Genomic DNA, 19,501 nt, shown 5'->3' with positions numbered 1-19,501 from the left:
GCCTGGGTTCAATCCCTGGTCAGGGAACTAAGCTCCCGCAAGCCACGTGGTGTGGCCAAAAATAAATAAATAAATTTTAAAAAATAAAAATAAATTAAAAAACAAAATAAAATCAGTGTTATAAGGATTGAATGACACAGGATAGGCAAAGCTCTTGGCTCTGTCCTCCCTCAATAAGTGGGAGTGATCATGACCACACTGTGGGCTGTTTTTGCAGAGCAGCCCTACCTTACGTGGGCAAAAATCCCTATCCAAACAAGTTACTATACTAAACAAACATTAAGTTCCCACTAAGAGGTTAATGTATTTGAAGTAAGGATTTATGGAATAATTACCATACAGAGGAATTAACGAAAACCTGACTCTTCGGCGTTTTGTCAATGGATAAAACACGACCGTGGAGAGACAGAATGTGAAATGCATGCTCACTCATGTCTCATCCTGCTACTCTGAGAAGGACCTCTCCCGTGGTCCATTACAGAAACAGGGAAACATTTCACTTGGCTAGTCTGCATATGGCAATACGCTGGAGGAGGGCGCCCGACTCCTGCACCTGTATCTCCCACAACGAAATTTTTCTTTGTTCTCGATTTTTCCCTGCGTCCATGCTTTCTATAGCTCAGCGTTGAGCTTCGTAATTAGAGGTGCTACATGACAGGCTTCCAGCAACCTTTGGGAACGTCCACTAATGATGCACTCACTCGGGCAGATTCTTTCAGTGACTAATAACAATAAGATTCTCCAGTAGTCCAATTACATGTTCATTTTCCCAAAACATTTAAACTCCACTCTTAAACTTTAGACATGATTGTCAGATAACACTTCCCGTCCTCAGACATAGAAACTGAAAAACAAAGAGGCTATGTGTGGCCTGCCAAGGATTACAGAGTGAGATGGTGGCAGATATGTGATCTGCACCCAGGGTTCCAGATTCCTCAGGCACTTGCCTTAACAGAACAAGCAACTCCTGGGCCCAAAGGTCGTCCTCTGGGTCCTGTTAGCAAGTTCAGTAACGGGTCTCCCCTGGGGGACCTGAGCACCGGTGTCCTCTAAGAGGTGCCTGGCACACCACTGGGGTCTCCTCTGAGAACCTGGATGTCAGTGTGACAAGGTGTAGGGACCATTAACACAAGCCAGAAACCACATGATTCTAATCCAGTGAGATGCATCGTTTAACATTAAAAGAGGCTTTCAGAAAACCCATATTTGGCTGTATACTGAACCTGGTAATGTCCACTCAGAATATTTCTGTAATATTGGAATCACTTCTGCACCATATTTTTCCAGTTTGTCTTCAGTAACACCATCAATTTGAAGCAAAACCTCAGGATCAGACGATAAAGATTCTGTGCATGGGCATAAAATTAGAAATTTAAATTACCACCCAGAGAAAACCCACTGAATTTATGCTCATTCACCCATTCAGCACATGTTTGTTAAATGCCAACTAACTGCAGAGCACCGGGTACATGGGCTGATTTTCTAAAAGGCAGTTAAATGCCGACAGAGGCAGCGCACAGGCCCAGAGGGCAGGAGCCTGTGGTCCAATCCCAGCAGCAAAGGTGCGTGGAGTCAGGGCCGAGAATGGGAGGGAGCACGGGATATGGGGGTAAGCGGAGTGGGGGTTCCTGGGCAGTGTGCCCGAGAGGTAACTGGACTTTGCTCTTGGCCCACTGTTCTCACAACCAAGGCTTGTCTAGCTACAAGTATGGTGATGCTTGTTTGCAGAAAAGGCCCACATCTGTATTTCCAGCTCTGACTTCTCCCCTGCACTCCACATTTGTATACCCTACTCAGTAAGGCCTTAACTGAATTCTTACTTCCCCCCAACCCAAACCTGTTCTTCAGGTCTTTCTGCACGTGGGTGAAGCAAGTACTCTGCCTTTAACAAGTAGGTCATTAAGAATCTTCTGCGTAGGGCTTCCCTGGTGGTGCAGTGGTTAAGAATCCGCCTGCCAATGCAGGGCACAAGGGTTCAAGCCCTGATCCAGGAAGATCCCACATGCTGCGAAGCAACTAAGCCCGTGCCTCACGACTACTGAGCTTGCGCTCTACAGCCTGTGAACCACAACTACTGAGCCCACATGCTACAACTACTGAAGCCTGTGCACCTAGAGCCCGTGCTCCTCAAGAGAAGCCACTGCAATGAGAAGCCCACGCACAACTGAGTAGCCCCCCCTCGCCACAACTAGAGAAAGCCCGTGCACAGAACAAAGACCCAACGCAGCCAAAAATAAATAAATTTTTTTAAAAAAGAGTCTTCTGCGTAGAGAAGGAACAACAGTCTTATAGCTAGACAAGGCTGTTATTTTAAAGATCACTCTGGCTGCTGTACATGGGAAATGGATTGTAAGGGAAAGAGGGGAAAGCAGAGCCTGGTGGAAGCCACCACAGGTGCGAGAGAGGACGCTGTGAACTAGCGGGTAGTAGTGAAGACAGAGAGAAGAAATAGATTCGGACATGTTTTGGAGGCTGGGTCTGTAGGATTTATTGATGCACTGGCTATGGGCAGTGAGGCAGTAATAATTCCCATGTATCTGAGTTGAGCAAAGGGTGGATTTCAAATCCGTGATTGTAACATCATTTCTACGTTTAGAGGAAAAGAACAGACCTGTGGGACAGACCAGAAGGTTTATGGAAAGGGTTACTGGAAGATAAAGTGGGGGAGTCCCAGATCCCTGGGACTTCCCTGGCGGTCCAGTAATTAAGACCCCACGCTTCCACTGCAGGGGGTGTGGGTTCAATCCCTGGTCGGGGAACTAAGATCCTGTATGCTGTGAGGGTGTGGCCAAAAAATATAAATAAATAAAATAAAAAGAAATGCAGATTCCTGATAGAATTTGTACCTTATCTGGAGAGCTGTTGGAATTTTAGCCAAGTATTTAGAAGATTAAAATGAATATCATGTTCACATCTGGAGATAAGGAGACCAGTTAGGAAACTTCACTAATAGCCTAGGAACAAAATACTACATTTCATGGTTTCTAAGATATACTCTTTTTTTTTTGCGTTTTGGCATTCCTGAGGTCAAGAGGCGCCTTACAAGTGCTGACGGCCAAATGGCAGCTGTGCTGTCACTGCCTCCACATGTGAGATCTCAGTCATAGCTATCAGTGCTGCCGGCATGCCGACAGCGCCACTGCAGTGCTGGTTCCTCACGTGTTGAATTGAACTGCACATGAAATGTGTTAGAAAAGACTAGATTGTGATTAGCACTGAGAAAATGATTGTGCATGCAGAAAAGCTCAGAAATGGAGTAACGGGGGATAAATTTGGCATTAACAAAGCAAATTGTATGTCCTGGAGGAAATGACAATTCCACAGTTTCTTGCAAGAAACAACCAAGTGCTTTACATGACCTGAAGTAGATGAAGCAGTGTTACATTTGTGTTACTGAGAGACGTGCAGCCTCCCGCGGACACTTTCTGGTATCATCAAGAAAGTGCCACCATCAAATTAGAACGGGTGACAAGGATTTTGATTAAAATTTTGGGGAACAGAGTGGAGCATGCTAAAAAGGCTGTGTCACTAATGTTCCTGATGACATGAGGGAAAACAAAGACATGGACAACTGACTCAAAAAATAATTCAGAAGAGTCAGGTTTTGAATGTGAATTTTTACAAGTACTTAAATCAACCTACTTTGATTGTATGCATTTTCCATATATGCACAGTTATATATGATAAAAATCTAAATAAAGTAAAAACAACTCTTTCAATAAAAGCACTGTGTCACAGTTTAATTAGTAGAATTTTTTCTTTCTCAATAGTCCATAAAATAACCATGTGGCATTTTAGAGTTGATGAAATACTGTAATGACCTATGGTGGCAGGAGTGGGAATGGAAGAGAGAGAAGTGATGATTATAAGCTTTTATGAAGGAAGAGGGTGGAAGGAAATGTACACTAGTCAGTCAACCATGTGGCCAACTTATTTTCCAGGGACTCTACTATTAGAATTCTGGGTTGAGCTGTCTGAAGCCATGGAAATAACTCACGTCAGCAAGGATTTATCAAAAAATACTTAGACACAGCAGTGTGCTAGATCCGGATTCAGAGAAGCATAAAACAAAATCTCTTTTCAAAAGGAACTTAGCTCCGCATTGCAAAGACACGTACACACATAGTAAACATCATAAGGCAGGCAAATAAGGCACACAGATTCATTAAGTGACATCTGGTGTTAGTGATGAGAATTATCCACATCCTAACATGCAGCATTAGACTGAAGTATAAGATTGAAATGATACCATATGTCTGAATAACAAAGTACTGTGTATATCTTAAAAAATATATTTTATCTCAAGAATGAGTTTAAACTGTTTTTCTGAGCTTTCAATTCAGAGATCAAAAAGACTGAGATATATTAATGCTCTTGATAAGTTCCTTAGCAAGATTAACTTTTAGCCTATTAACTTATGCCATGCAACAGAAGACTCACACACACCAACCTGCAAGCTTCTTGAGAGTGACGGTATTAAAAATATTAAAGTAATGGACACCAAAAACTTTTCCCAGAGATTTGCAGACTTCTGTAAGCTCTCCAAGACATTTCTTAACCATCTCTTCCCTCTGAGATACCTTTGTCACTAAAGCTTTTTGTTTTTTCACACTGCTGGAATTTTCCGTTTCCATAAAGTCTACCTTTGTGAGAGAAAATGAGAGCACAGGAATGAGTGCATGCACATAGAGGCTTTATTTAATGCTTAATTACATTTTTTGGGGGTACTTCTGTTATGCCAAGTAGATAGTAAGTCCCTTGGGAACGGGGCTGTATATTCTCCATCTTTATATTTCCCATGCCAGCACAGACTAGCTTTCTGATAAATGTTTATTTAATGAATATACGATGATTTAATGATCTGACAACCAACCCACTCAATTCATTTTGACAGGTGTTACATTACTTGGGTTCAATTTTAAGATCTCTTTCTAAATTAAGAAGAATAGAATATGTTCATATAGGACAGTATATATAAATTCAGTATCCATAAGCTTTGGAAAAGACACTTGAGTTCACAGTAAAATAGTTCTGTCTACTCATTGTGAGATAATAAAATAAAATAAACATTTAAAATACCATACCTTTAAATGCCCATTTAGTACATGTTGGGCTTTATTTCCAGGCATCACATATGCAATTGGTTGATCATTGGCATTGATATATAAGTCTTCATCCAAAATCCTGTCAAGTATCAGCTTTTTAAAAAGTCTTTCAGCATTGTGTCTTGAATAAGCGGATCCCTTTCCAAATATTCCTGATTGAATTTTTGCACTCTTACTCCCTGGTAAGAAGGTAAGAGAAATTAGATCAGTAAATGTAGGTATACCATAACTCTAACAGAAGAGGCTAAAAAAGCCATTTATGGACAGGTCTGGGTAAATGAGATAGCTAAGCTCTTCCGCAGGAAAAACCATGGCACAAATAGACACTTGTTTCCATGAAGTAAGAATATTTGAGTAGAATGCTAAAATAATTGTATGTACTTCTCTTCATCTTTTTATAACGTGCATTGGCCAAAAACAGCAGCAAAATTAAGCTTATCATTTTAGCATGTTGCATGTACAGCTTATAAAATTATATTAGAGCAAACAAATCAAAGACAGTTCATATAAACCCTAATAGCTTCATATCACTGTTGCAGAACACTCCACAAGGCTGTATACTTCCCTCCTCCTCCCACTGACTGAGAGTCCCACCCACAGCTGGATCCTTGGTTTCACATCCACGCTGCACTAATGACTAATGTTTTCATCATAAACACAATTTAAAAAATTTTATTATTTTTTTGGCTGCATTGGGTCTTCGTTGCTGCGTGTGGGCTTTCTCTAGTTGTAGCAAGTGGGGGCTACTCTTCCTTGTGGTGTGCAGGCTTCTCATTGCAGTGACTTTTCTTGTTGCGGAGCACAGGTTCTAGGCGCATGGGCTTCAGGAGTTGTGTGGCACGTGGGCTCAGCAGTTGTGGCTCGCGGGCTGTAGAGCGCAGGCTCAGTACTTGTGGAGCATGAGCTTAGCTGCTTCGCAGCATGTGGGATCCTCCCGGACCAGGGCTCGACAAGTGTATTCTTACCCACTGTGCCACCAGGGAAGCCTCACAATTTTATTATAACAATCTACTTAAGAAGGCTTGTGACACTGATTATAATCAGAATTAACAATTACTTTGTAAAGCTTTAGCTCTATTTTAAGAGTTCCAAATAATTACATTATTGTAAATTTCAGATGGCTTCTGGTCATAGATGCTGAATGATTCAAGTTTTTCCTTCGTCAAGTGATTTGTATCCCTGAAATGTCACAGTCCTGGGGCAGGACTACTGCTCTGATAACCGGCTGGCTGATGTGGACCAACCCTAATGCTGAGAATAACTAAGAAATCTGGATGAAACATAAACAATTTTCTTAAAAAACACCTAAGAGCTAATGAGAAACTGAAGAATGTGTCAGAAAAATGTCTGACTAAGCAATGTACCTGAAAGGTACAAACAGAGATGTAGATGAGGGTGTATTTAAAAGGCTATCACATCACTATTTACAATAGAACAATATGTCCTAAAATAAAACTATTTAAATATATTTCATCAATATGATAAAATATAAATTAAAAACTACTTAAGAATAAAAAATAAGAAAATGCTTATATCTTGTTATATAAAAATGACAGAAACTATACATACAATATGATAAATATGTGATTGTGGGCAAACACACATTAAAACATTAGCAGTTTTTTTGGGAGTTATTTGTATTTTTCGGTTTTCTACACATTATAATGTAGAATGATCATGTATCATTCTTATAACAAATTATTTTATCTGCAGCCCCTTGTACCCCCAAAAGAGTCCAAACTAGGAGAAGGCAAGAATCCAGAATAGGAAGACCAGCATTAAAAGTTGCTTTGTCCTGAGAAACGTACAGATCCAGGAGACACAGCTGAGAAACTGAACAAACCATCTTCCTACTCCAATCTAGGCTACTAATTTTTTAATTGCTTTATAGATTTTTAATTAAAGTAATACATGTACATAGGAAAAAAATACAATATAGCACAGGCGGATTTATAATTAAAAGGAACATTTCTCTGTTCCACCCTTCCCCTCCCTAGTCTCACTCTTCTCCAAGGGAATCACTTTTTTTAAAATTTTAATTTAATTTTTTTATTTTTAATTTTTTTTGGCTGCGCCTCGCAGCATGTGGGATCTTAGTTCCCTGATCTCTGGTCGAACCCACACCCCCTGCAGTGGAAGCACAGTCTTAACCACTGGATCGCCAGGGAAGTTCCGTAAATCACTTTTTTTTTTTTTTTTTTTTTGCGGTACGCGTACGCGGGCCCCTCACTGTTGTGACCTCTCCCGTTGCGGAGCACAAGCTCCAGACACGCAGGCTCAGCGGCCATGGCTCATGGGCCCAGCCGCTCCGCGGCATGTGGGATCTTCCTGGACCAGAGCACGAACCCGTGTCCTGCATCGGCAGGCGGACCCTCAACCACTGTGCCACCAGGGAAGCCACCGGCAATCACTTTTTAAATAGCTTGTTTTCAGCTCTTCTGGTGGTTACCTCTGCATGGAACCCATACTCTTGCTGTCATGCCACTGGCCAGAATCACCACCTGACATTTATTTATTGACCCTTCACAATGAAAGATGAGGCTTTATCTCATTTATACCACCCCCTTCACTTTACCCTGCCCTGAATTTTGCTAGTTACATAATACTGGTTCATCTATTGGTTTTTGGGGTAACTTTAGAGTGTCTGACCACTCTCCCTCCCCACTATGTAGGAGGCTACCAGCACCCCAAGCTGTCCATATACTCCCCTTTTATTTTTATTTATTTATTTATTTTAAAAAATTAATTATTTTTGGCTGCGTTGGGTCTTCATTGCTGTGCGCGGGCTTTCTCTAGGTGTGGCGAGCAGGGGCTACTCTTTGGTGCAGTGCGTGGGCTTCTCATTGCGGTGGCTTCTCTTGTTGCGGAGCGCAGGCTCTAGGCACGCAGGCTTCAGTAGCTGTGGCATGTGGGCTCAGTAATTGTGGCTCGGAGGCTCTAGAGCGCAGGCTCAGTAGTTGTGGCGCACGGGCTTAGTTGCTCCGCATTATGTGGGATCCTCCCGGACCAGGGCTCAAACCCGTGTCCCCTGCACTGGCAGGCGGATTCTTAACCACTGTACCACCAGGGAAGTCCCCCCTTTTAATTTATTGTACTTTTATTTTTACATCATCAAGATTAACGTCTATATCCTGCCCTGTTCTCTAACCATGTTTAAGTCTATACATTGATTCTATTGCAGCTAATCAGCAACATTTATATTACAACAAGCTTCCTTCCCCACTTAGAACTCATGACTCTTGTGCAACTCTAAGGAGGATGTTCACTGTATTCAGACAAACGGATTATGTTTTTGCATATTTTATTAATTACTCAAAATCATGCAGCCATTTCCTTTGTTTTCTATTTGACCTTGGCTCTCTTTTATAATCCTTCCTTGGGAGTTTCTTTTTTTTTTTTAAGATTTTTTTTGCTGTGGGCCTTTTTTTTTTTTTTTTGTGGTATGTGGGCCTCTCACTGTTGTGGCCTCTCCCGTTGCGGAGCACAGGCTCTGGACGTGCAGGCTCAGCCGCCATGGCTCACGGGCCCAGCCGCTCTGTGGCATGTGGGATCTTCCCGGACCGGGGCACGAACCCACATCCTCTGCATCGGCAGGCAGACTCTCAACCACTGCGCCACCAGGGAAGCCCTGCTGTGGGCCATTTTTAAAGTCTTTATTTAATTTGTTACAATATTGCTTCTGTTTTTTATGTTTCCGTTTTTTGGCCCCGAGGCATGTGGGATCTTAGGTCCCCGACCAGGGATTGAACCCACACCCCCTACATTGGAAGGCGAAGTCTTAACCACTGGACTGCCTGGGAAGTCCCTCCCCAGGAGTTTCTAAGTGCCTTTCTCCTTTTGTTGTTGAGAAGTAACATTTGTGTTCTTTACTGTCATCAATAAAAAAATTCATTTCTTGTTCTTTCTCTATATTGCTTGGGACTTATTTTTCCCGACTTTCTGTTACAATTTGTACAGACTGCTTACTGGACCTGCTGCATAGCTGTGACTCTGGGATTTCTTCTCACTGGACCCATGGGTCAGTTCCTCTGTTTATGGTATACATGATATCACCTTCTTTGCCTTCTAGTCTCCAGGGCTACTGGCATTAATCTGATGTCAGTTTGGTTTTGGTTTGCTTTTTCTTTCCAAAGCTTTCTGGAGTATTTCTGAAGGGGTCCAGAACATGCCACAGTGGCATAAAAATTATTTTGAGCAGAAGGTACTTGAATTTCTGAAATCCATCTGCCAAAAAGCAGAGACTCCCAAAAGAACTCAGTTGTCTTAAATCCCCTCCCCAGGAGCAACCAGAGAAAACTGACTCTTAGCATTGGAGATGAGAAGTCTCCATACAACACCTAAACAGACACTGTCACAAAAACTGCCATGTCTCCCGCTATCTTTCTCCTAAGGGCCCATTTATCTTTCCCTCAAATCATTTGTTTCCTCCTAACCCTTCTCCCACCTCTACTTCCTCTATTAAAATGGTACACCAGCCTCAAATTCTAATTGCCCCTTTGAGTCACATTTTCTATGAACTCCCACACATACGTGATTAAATCTGTCTTTTCTCTTGCTAATGTCCCCAACAACTAAATATAACAGAGTGGAGAAAAAGTTTTTCTTCCCTAACATCTCGTTACTCTTGGTATTCTTTTTTTTTTTTTTGCAGTACGCGGGCCTCTCACTGTTGTGGCCTCTCCTGTTGCGGAGCACAGGCTCCGGACGCGCAGGCTCAGCGGCCATGGCTCACGGGTCCAGCCACTCCACGGCACGTGGGATCCTCCCAGACTGGGGCAGGAACCCGCATCCCCTGCATCGGTAGGCGGACTCTCAACCACTGCGCCACCAGGGAAGCCCCACTCTTGGTATTCTTAAATTTCATCTTATAAAGCATCTTATTTAGCATTAAGTGGGCATATTTAAGAAAAATTTTGGCCACGCTGCGTGGCTTGTGGGATCTTAGCTCCCTGACCAGGGACTGAACCCAGGCCACAGCAGTGAAAACACTGAATCCTAGCCACTAGACCACCAGGGAACTCCCCAAGTGGGCATTTTAATTAAGGGTTTTTTTCTTTTCCATTCTGGGAAATTTTCTTTTATCATTGGTTTGATAATTCCCTCTCTCTACTTTCTATTTCAAAATTTTATTTGTCAGATTTTACATCTCCTAAGAATTGATCTATATTTTGTCTCTCACATTTTCCATATAGCCTTTTGCTCAGGTCTTAAGAAAATTTTCTTGACTTTATCTTCCAACCTTTCCACTAAATTTACTTGCGTCAATCATTTAAAATTTTTAACAGCTCTTTCTCTATTTTCTGTAACATTCTATTATTATTTAAGTCTTTATGAAGATACTAATAAGGAGTTTCCCCTCCCATATCCCCAAAGCTATTGCTTATTTCCTAAATTATCTCTATCCCCAGGGTCAAATACGCTACTTATTTGGTCTTTTGCTTTTTTCTTTTTGGCTGCACCTTACGGCTCACAGGATCTTAATTCCCAGACCAGGGATCAAACCCTTGCCCCTTGCAGTGGAAGTGGGGAGTCCTAACCACTGGACAGCCAGGGAAGTCCCTTGGTCTTCCTCTTGACTTTTTTTTTTTTTAAAGATTATTTATTTATGGCTGCGCCAGGTCTTAGTTACAGTGAACGGGCTCTTTGTTCAGTGTACGGGTTTCTCTCTAGTTGTGGCACGTGGGCTCAGTAGCTGTGGTGCGTGGGCTTGGCTGCCCCGCAGCATGTGGGATCTTAGTTCCCTGACCAGGGATTGAACTGTCGTCCCATGCATTGCAATATGGATTCTTAACCACTGGACCACCAGGGAAGTCCCCTTGATTGTCTATTTATATTTAGTCTTTAAGGACCAGGTTAAACTTTTTAGGTGGATTTCTTGTTATTTTATATCTAGGTCTATTTCCCCTCAAATTCCTCCCCTGAATGGGGATATCTAGTTACCAGTTTTGCTTTACGGTAAGTGGGCTGGGTGGCCCCCAAATGCCACTTAGGGGTGCTGGCTCCCAGCTCAGATGTCTCCCTACTCCTCAAGCAGTTTATCTTTGTTCTAGAATCAACTGCAGGCTGCTATTCCATGCAGTTCTTTTGTGAGCAGACTTTCTTTTAACCGTCCCCTCCTATTTTTGGCTCCTCTGCTTTTACTCCCACTCCCCAGGCCTCTGAGCTTCCAAGTCTGAGTCAGCCTGGTGATAATGGGGTTCTACCTGGTTGACAGCCCCTCTGCTGTAACTTTCTCTACATTTATTGTGCATTGTGATTTACTGCATTTCATTCCATTTTTCAATATGCTTCCATCCATTTCGTCAAAGATTTTTAAAACCTCTAATCTGATGATGGTCTCTTTCTGGTTTTCTATGCTGTTATGGATTTAATCCTCATTTTATTTCCTTGCTACTATTTTAATGGGGCCTCAAGTGAAAAAAGAAGACAGATACTTATGCTCATGCTGCCATCCTGAACTGGAAGTCAGTCAATGGGTAATTCTCCAGGGAAGTTATATTCCATTCACTCAGATGAAATTGTATAAACTTTATTATTTTCTTTTTTGTTTGTGGAAACTCATCTTAGTGACTTACATAAATTCTATAAAAATACTTGGTAATAATTCATAAAAACTGTTTTTCTTTTGTTACTCAAAATGGTTTTATTCTAAAACTCTTAGCTTCTATAAGAATACAGAAGAGATTTTTTCTATGCACTTGTAATGAATTCTTTAGAGGTTCAACTTTTTTTTTTTTTTTGGCTGTGCCGTGCAGCTTGTGGGATCTTAGTTCCCTGACCAGGTACTGAACCTGCGCCCCCTGCAGTGGAAGTGCAGAGTCCTAATCACTGGACCACTAGGAAATTCCCTAAATGTTCCATTTTAATCGATGTAACTCAAACAATAAAGCAGATGACTTACCCAAGAAAATGTCGACCAGCATATTCATAGTAAATCTCCCAGAAGGACCTACATGTTTTATATTTCTTGTTCCTTGTGATGAACTGTGTTCTTGAACAAATCTTACAATATTTTTTACATCATCAGTCACATCTCTTGTCTTATAATCCTATGAATAAAGAGATTACCTTTTGCTATAATTAAGATACTGATACCTAGATCGCTAGGATTTAATACTAACTGTAACAGTCCCACAATAAACCATTTCCAGACTAAAACCAAGACCAAAAACCAAGGAAGTTTCAAACGTTCATTCTTTTCTAAGTTCTTATATTAACCTTATGTCTAGAATAATTAGCACTCTATTATATCTATTTCATTTCTGTTTCATAGACAGTTACCTGAGAGCATTCTGTGGGTAGAAATATTCTTTTTCTTTCAAAACCCTTCATACCTCTTTTGGTCACTTACTGGATGGTGACCTTTAGGGATGAAAAACATTGTCCAACCATGCAGATGTATGAGTTCTGATCTCTTTTGGGTCTTTGGTGCCACAGTCAATCCTTTTTATCATCTCCGGTCAGTTCCCTTTCTCATTCCCCTCAGTTGTCTCCAAACTCTGCCTACCATTACTATGTGGTCTTTTGCTATTGTCTATCCTAGTTCTCTAACCCAATACTAAGCACCTGCTGTTCTCAAAAGCTGCATCGTGCTTCTGTGTATATGTAGTTCCTCTACCTTCTAATCCTTGTTCATCCACTACAGTCCTGAAGACAAATAGGTTTCTTGTCCTATACTAACAATTGGTAGTGATTCTGAGGCTCTATCTGGCATCATCATGAAAGAGTGCCCCATCACTCTCTCCAACATCATTCCTGCCTTAATTCTTGGTGACTAGTGTACAGAGATGATCCTCCCACACCTTGGCCTTTGGCAACTTGATCTCCTATACTCCAGTGATCCTGTCCTCCACATATGTCAGCCCCTCACTCCCATGCTCACACCCACTACCTAGCCTTACTAGTATCAGCAACCCTTTTGTTCTCCGACTGCTACCTCCTGCCTTTCTAACTCACGCCATCTAGTTTCTGACTCCAGCAATCCACTGGGACAGCCTATCCACTGATCCTCGTCCTCAGATGTTCAGCTTCAACTCCAGAGCCGATCATTATAACATAACCTTTCATATGCCTTCAACTCCCCTGCCCTTGGGTCACACTGTTTGACAAAACACATGAGATCCAGTTCTCCACCATTCCATGCCTACAGCTGTGTAGCTGAACTTGGCAGGAGAAACACACACAACTATGCTGTTTTCACTTTCAGTACAGGGCCACAAACCTCAAGTGGATCCTTAACGCTGCCAGGTAATCAATGATACATGCTTAGTCTATCTCTCCCCCATTCTCTTGGAATAGGAGTCAGTAAATTATGGCCCATGAGCTGTATACCTGTTTTTGTAAATCAAATTTTATTGGAACACAACTATGGAAAAATCGGTGTATTTACTGTAATTTATGTCTGCTTTTGGGCTAAAATAGCGGAATTGAGTAGTTGTGACAGAGACTGCCCACAAAGTCTGAAATGTTGGGTTGGCCAAAAAGTTCGTTTGGGTTTTTCCAAATAAGATCTTACGGAAACCCGAATGAACTTTTTGGCCAAGCCAATATTTACCACCCTCTGGCCCTTTAAGATAAAGTTTGCTGACCCCGGCTTAGATGACAATTTCACACTTTCTCCTTTCTCTTCAATCCCCACTCTTGTCCTGTCAGATGACTACCTTGCTTCCTACTTTGCTGAGGAAACAAACAATTGGAAGAGAGCTTTCAAAACTTCCTTCACTACATCCATCCCCAGCACCTGCCCCGCATTTTCTCTTCTTTCTTGCTGTTATTATAGACGAACTATCCAAGCTCCTGTCTAAGCCAGTCTTTGTCCTTCTGCACTAGCTCCCAAGCCCCCTTGCTTACTCAGGGACACTGCTTCAGCAATTCTTCCCTCTCCTCACACATCAATTTCCATCCTCCGTAGGTACGTTCCTATCAGCACACAAATATATTATTTCTCCTGTCTCTTCTTGACTCCACTTCCCCTGGCAGCTACGGTTTCATTTCTCTGTTCATCCTTGAAGCAAAACTTGAAAGAATTCTCCATATGCACTGCCTCCAATTTTGCCCTTCTCCACTGAAACTGGTCAAGTCCAGGTCCCATATTTCCGCGGTGCTAAACCCAACGGTGACGTCTCGGTCCTTATAGTACTTGGCTCGGCAGCAGCAGGTGACTAGGGAGCGCTCCCTCCTCCCTGATGCACTCCTATGCTTAGTTGCCTTGGTCTTCCTCCTACCTCACTTGTTCTATTTCCTGGTCTCCTTTCCTAGTTCTTCCTCTTCTCCTCAACCTCTTCAAGTCTCAGGGCTCAGTCTTTGGTTTTCTTCTCTTCTGTCTAAACTTATACCAGTGAAGATTTCATCTGCTTTCATGACTTCAAATTCAACTATATGTCAACCACTCCCAGAGTTATGGTATCACCAGCCTCTCTTCAGAATTGCTGGATCCAAGACATATCTAACTCACTACACCCCAGACCAAACCCCTGATCTTCTCTGCCAGCCTTCCCCAAATGTCTCGGCTGAGGGCTGCTCCACTCTTCCAGTTTCTCAGCCCTTCAGGCACCGTTCTGACCGGCCTCCCCTCTCCCCCTGGGCAGGCACTACCCCTCAAAGGCAAAGGCATGCCCCCCACCTCAGGGCCTCTGGTCTTGGCTTTAGCCAAGAACATCCATATTTGAGAGCTGCTCAGCTAACTCCTTTCTTCAAGTCTTCGCTCAGGTCTCATCTTTGCAGTAAGACTTCCCTGGGCCACTGCATCCTGCACCCCATTCATCGTTCCTGACTCCTTACACTGCTGTACTTTTCATCAAAGTTCTTTCCTCTTAACATGTACTTGTAACGTATAGTCTTTATTTAGCCTCCCTCTGCTAGAATGTAAGCTCCACAAGAGTAGGGATCTTTATATTTTGTTCAGTGATGTATCCCAAACTCCTAGAACATTGCCTATCACAGAGCAGGCATTCAACAAATATTTGTTGAATGAGTGAACTGATTAGCAATGTCTACAGAGTGGGGTGTGGTGGGTTGAGATGGCCATAAATCCACGATTCCACCCCAAGAGAGAGTAAATCACCCTCTGCTTGGCTAGCGCTGCCTACGGTATCACAGTGATATGAACACATACATGTCTGTCTCCCCTCCTGTCTGTGAATTGGCTATATCATGTTCATATGTGAATCCCCAGCACCTTGCACAGATATTTCAAATAATATATCAACTGTGAAAATGCTCTGTAGGGGGCTTCCCTGGTGGCGCAGTGGTTGAGAGTCTGCCTGCCGATGCAGGGGACACGGGTTCGTGCCCCGGTCCGGGAAGATCCCATGTGCCGCGGAGCGGCTAGGCCCATGAGCTATGGCCGCTGAGCCTGCGTGTCCAGAGCCTGTGCTCCATCCACAACGGGAGAGGCCACAACAGTGAGAGGCCCGCATACCACAAAAAAAAAAAAAAAAAGCTCTGTAAACTGTGAAGTACAGTAGACATTAAAACATAGAATTACCATGATAGGTACAATACAGTACCTAACGATTGAATTTAACAACCTCCCAAAGTTATTTTTAGGACAGATGATAGCAAACGCATCCTGAAGCTATTGCCCTTACTCTTTACAGTTTTTTAAAAACCAGTTTACAGAGTAATCTAATTGATCTGAATTCAAACACATAGTACACTAGTTACAACCCTTTTGAGAATGAAGATGTTTAAATATAGAGTTGAATGTAAAATATTCTACCTGCCCATGCTGGATCTTTTTGGGTATTTACAGATTAATGATATTTCTTAAATATCCTATAACCACCAAAACAGGTCCAGTATATATATATATATATATATATTTTTTTTTTTTTTTCTTTTGCGGTACGCGGGCCTCTTACCGCTGTGGCCTCCCTTGTTGCGGAGCACAGGCTCCGGACGCGCTGGCCCAGCGGCCATGGCTCACGGGCCCAGCTGCTACGCGGCATGTGGGATCCTCCCGGATCAGGGCACGAACCCGCGTCCCCTGCATCGGCAGGCGGACTCTCAACCACTGTGCCACCAGGGAAGCCCCAGTATATATTTTTTAACAGGCTTCTAGTTCTACAGATATTCCACAGAAATACTATTAAAATGTTTCTATTCCCAATTAACATGGGGAGGAAGCCACCGTCCCCTTGTTAAAATCCCTAGGGCCCACTTACTGCAATCTAACTTGTATCTAACTTTTCTAAATTAAGAGAAGAAAAAAAAAAATCTTGGCAAGTTCCTCATCACAAAGAATTTAAAACTTTCTTATTTTACCTTTGTTTTACAGCAATTATCACAAGAAACATCTGGGTATTTCTTACAAAAATAAGGATTAAATCCATTTTCGCCAAAGTAAGCCAAAAGCTGTATTCTCCTGCATTCTGTTATATTTTCACAGTAATGTACCATACTATACAAATTATTGAAGTGAGTCTCTTTCGTATGATGGTTTCCATCTTTTTCCACTAAAAGAGATGAAGAACACAGCAAACATACTTATTAGAGTAGAAAAATAGAAAAGAATATCACAGAAATATTTAGAATAGGTTCATATAACTTTAAATATTAAATGAAATAAAATTATTCATAGCACTATATATCAACATGACATGAAGCTATATGATAATTAACTGAATATTTATGTTCATCTTCAAGACTGTAGTTTTGCAGGAATAAACATAGGTTGTCAGGAGTAGCTGAAAAAATTTTGCAACTCTTCATCATTCCCAACGATAAATATCTGAATTATATTTACTATATTTATCAGACAAGGATGTACTGAACCCAGCATCCAAAGCAAGCAGAGCATGGAGCCACGGCAGTGGGCTGTGCATCTCCCTGAGTATCTGGGATCAAAGTGGTTAAGCCAGTGGTTCTGAAACTATGTCCCAAGGACCCCCCAGGGCTGGGCGGGTGCTGCAATGAATTCACAGGGGTGCTGGCAGGTGTTTTAAATTTAAGGGAAACACAGCAATACCTGACACCTGTTGAACACCACACAAGCAACTAGTTGGAGGTAGTTTATGATGTGCTACTTTCCTTCTAATGACATTGTGAAGCTGAAATTTTGGCAGTTGCTATGATAAAAATAAGTACCTCCAAAAAATCAATGCGAAACAGGAAATGAGGGTGGCAGTGTCCAGTCTGATTCCAAGGTCTGAGAACAACATGTACATACTTTTCATTTGTAAGCAATTGTTGTTAGTTAAAAATGAAATAAAAATTTTTTTTCTGGTTTATGAGTATTACTTTTTTCAAATGGTTGCTAAGTGTTTAGCATTTAAATACTTACTAAATTATTTGGACCTAACTTAATATAGGTTCTGCTTAAAAACACAAATGGACACACTAAGTTTAAAAGTTTCATTTTTGCACTGAGAATTATCTTGTTATAGTGCAAGAGACATGGAATTTGCAATCAGATGAACCTGGATTCCATCAGGGCTCTGCCACTTACCTAGCTCTGTATCTCATTTTCCTCTTCTGTAAAACGAGGAGAATAATAGTGGTATCTTTTAGGGTTGTTGTGAAGATTAAATGAAGTGATATACATAAAGCATTTAAGACAGCAGCATACAGTAAGTGGTAAGGAAACTTCATCATCATTATCACTAACCTTCCCCTTACCGCTGCTGCTGCTCTTGGGGGCAAGTTACAAAACCTTTCTGAAGCTCACTTTTCTCACGGGACTATCTCAAAAGCTAGTGGTTACAAGCAAATAAGGTGAACATTACTTGGCACAGAGCTTGGTAAGTGCCATTTCCCGTGCTTAGTATCTCTACCAGAGTTCATTCAAAAGTGGTCTCAAAACAGGCAATTTTACTTATTTATCTATTAGAAGGGGACTGGTTCAATAAACATGGAATACCATACTACGGAACTCTTGTAGTCAAGCTATGTGTACTAGTTGGAGTCATAATTACACCCTAGTGTTGACTGGAAAAAAATCAGGTCAACATATACATATTAAAAAAGCACATTTATATAATAACTATAAATAGAGTATAACCTTTAAAAATTGTGAATCACTACGTTGTACACCTGAAACTTATATAATACTGTAAATCAACTACATCTTAGGGGAAAAAAAAGCACATATAATGGAATCGCATTTATATTGTAAAAAACCCTGCATTTGGGAAAGGTAAATATCAAATATAAGATATTGCCTAACTCCAATGAAGAGGTAAAGGGATGAGATAGGAGAGGGCTATGTAGGGGTTTTATTTCCTAACCTGGACGGTGGTACGTGACAGTTCATTATTTTTTTCCATTTTACCTTTCTGCATGCTTGAAATATACCAGGATGCATGCAGAAATTGGGCCTGGAAGGATACAAAGGAAATCAGTAACTGGAGTTATTTCTTAGGGCAGGACTGTATATGAGGCATGATTTGGAAATTTTTCAGTCCTCAACACATCTGTATCATTTGAATTTTACATAACAAGCATGTAATACTTTTATCGTAAACATGAATTAAAATAAAACTTCCATATCTATCTAAGTGCCTCTATTTTAAGGAAAACTGGACCCAAAACACCACAACTGCAGGGGTAGATGACAAAAACGAGACTGAGGAGGACAGCATGTGTCCCCGATGGAGCTCAGCTTACTTAGTATAAGCCTCTTCAGTCTGGTCACATCGTGGTAGGTATAGAAGAGCAGGCAGTGAGAGATTTCCCCATCTCTTCCAGCTCTGCCAGATTCTTGGTAGTAACCCTCCACGGATTTAGGGAGGGATGCATGGATCACAAATCGCACATCAGGTTTGTCAATCCCCATTCCAAATGCAATCGTCGCACAGATAACCTGATGTAAAAGCAAAAGCCTATTAGGCTCATAATGCATTTAAAGGAACATTTTTAAAATCAATCAATCAATTAATTTTTGGCTGCATTAGGTCTTCGTTGCTGCACGCGGGCTTCTTTAGTTGCATTGAGCGGGGGCTACTCTTCGTTGTGGTGCGTGGGCTTCTCATTGTGGTGGCTTCTCTTGTTGCGGAGCACGGGCTCTAGGCGCACGGGCTTCAGTAGTTGTGGCTCACGGGCTCTAGAGCACAGGCTCAGTAGTTGTGGCGCACGGGCTTAGTTGCTCCGCAGCATGTGGGATCTTCCCAGATCAGGGCTCAAACCCGTGTCCCCTGCACTGGCAGGTGGATTCTTAACCACTGTGCCACCAGGGAAGCCCTAAAGGAACATTTTAATAATAGATGCTTCTAGAAGCTTTATCTTCTATCTTTCTTTAAAATGTACTCTATATAAGAGTCTAATATCTTAACTTGGTTCCATTATTTAGCATGACTAATATGAGATTTTCATACTGATAATTTGCAGTTCTATTCAGACCCAGGAAAGTAAAGAGAAGCTCGGTGTGGCAGGCACTTGCTTGTGTGATTTGGGGCTAT

General features: G+C 41.8%; 1 protein-coding gene across 12 annotated transcripts in view; it reads right to left on the bottom strand.

Annotated features, from left to right (window-relative positions):
• The window catches only part of BLM (BLM RecQ like helicase), a 112,352-nt gene that overhangs the window by 31,012 nt on the left and 61,839 nt on the right, over positions 1-19,501 (bottom strand). For 9 of the 12 annotated variants that reach the window (XM_089906767.1, XM_089906762.1, XM_022564002.3 and 6 more), the window contains 6 exons: positions 18,711-18,906; positions 16,371-16,561; positions 12,007-12,154; positions 5,085-5,284; positions 4,451-4,643; positions 1,224-1,346 (listed from right to left, as the gene is read on the bottom strand). In XM_089906767.1, coding sequence (XP_089762893.1) covers positions 1,224-1,346; positions 4,451-4,643; positions 5,085-5,284; positions 12,007-12,154; positions 16,371-16,561; positions 18,711-18,906 — 1,051 coding nt within the window. Of the gene's footprint in view, positions 1-1,223; positions 1,347-4,450; positions 4,644-5,084; positions 5,285-12,006; positions 12,155-16,370; positions 16,562-17,192; positions 17,254-18,710; positions 18,907-19,501 lie in introns of those variants that run through there. The other 3 variants (XM_022564004.3, XM_089906768.1, XM_089906770.1) reach the window with 3 other exon arrangements.

The sequence above is a fragment of the Delphinapterus leucas genome, chromosome 2 (genome assembly GCF_059928025.1).
Source record: "Delphinapterus leucas isolate spDelLeu-1000000601 "Yukka" chromosome 2, BTC_Dleu_Yukka2, whole genome shotgun sequence".
In the NCBI taxonomy this organism is placed as follows: Eukaryota; Metazoa; Chordata; class Mammalia; order Artiodactyla; family Monodontidae; genus Delphinapterus; species Delphinapterus leucas.
This window is presented reverse-complemented; position numbering and strand designations above follow the sequence as displayed.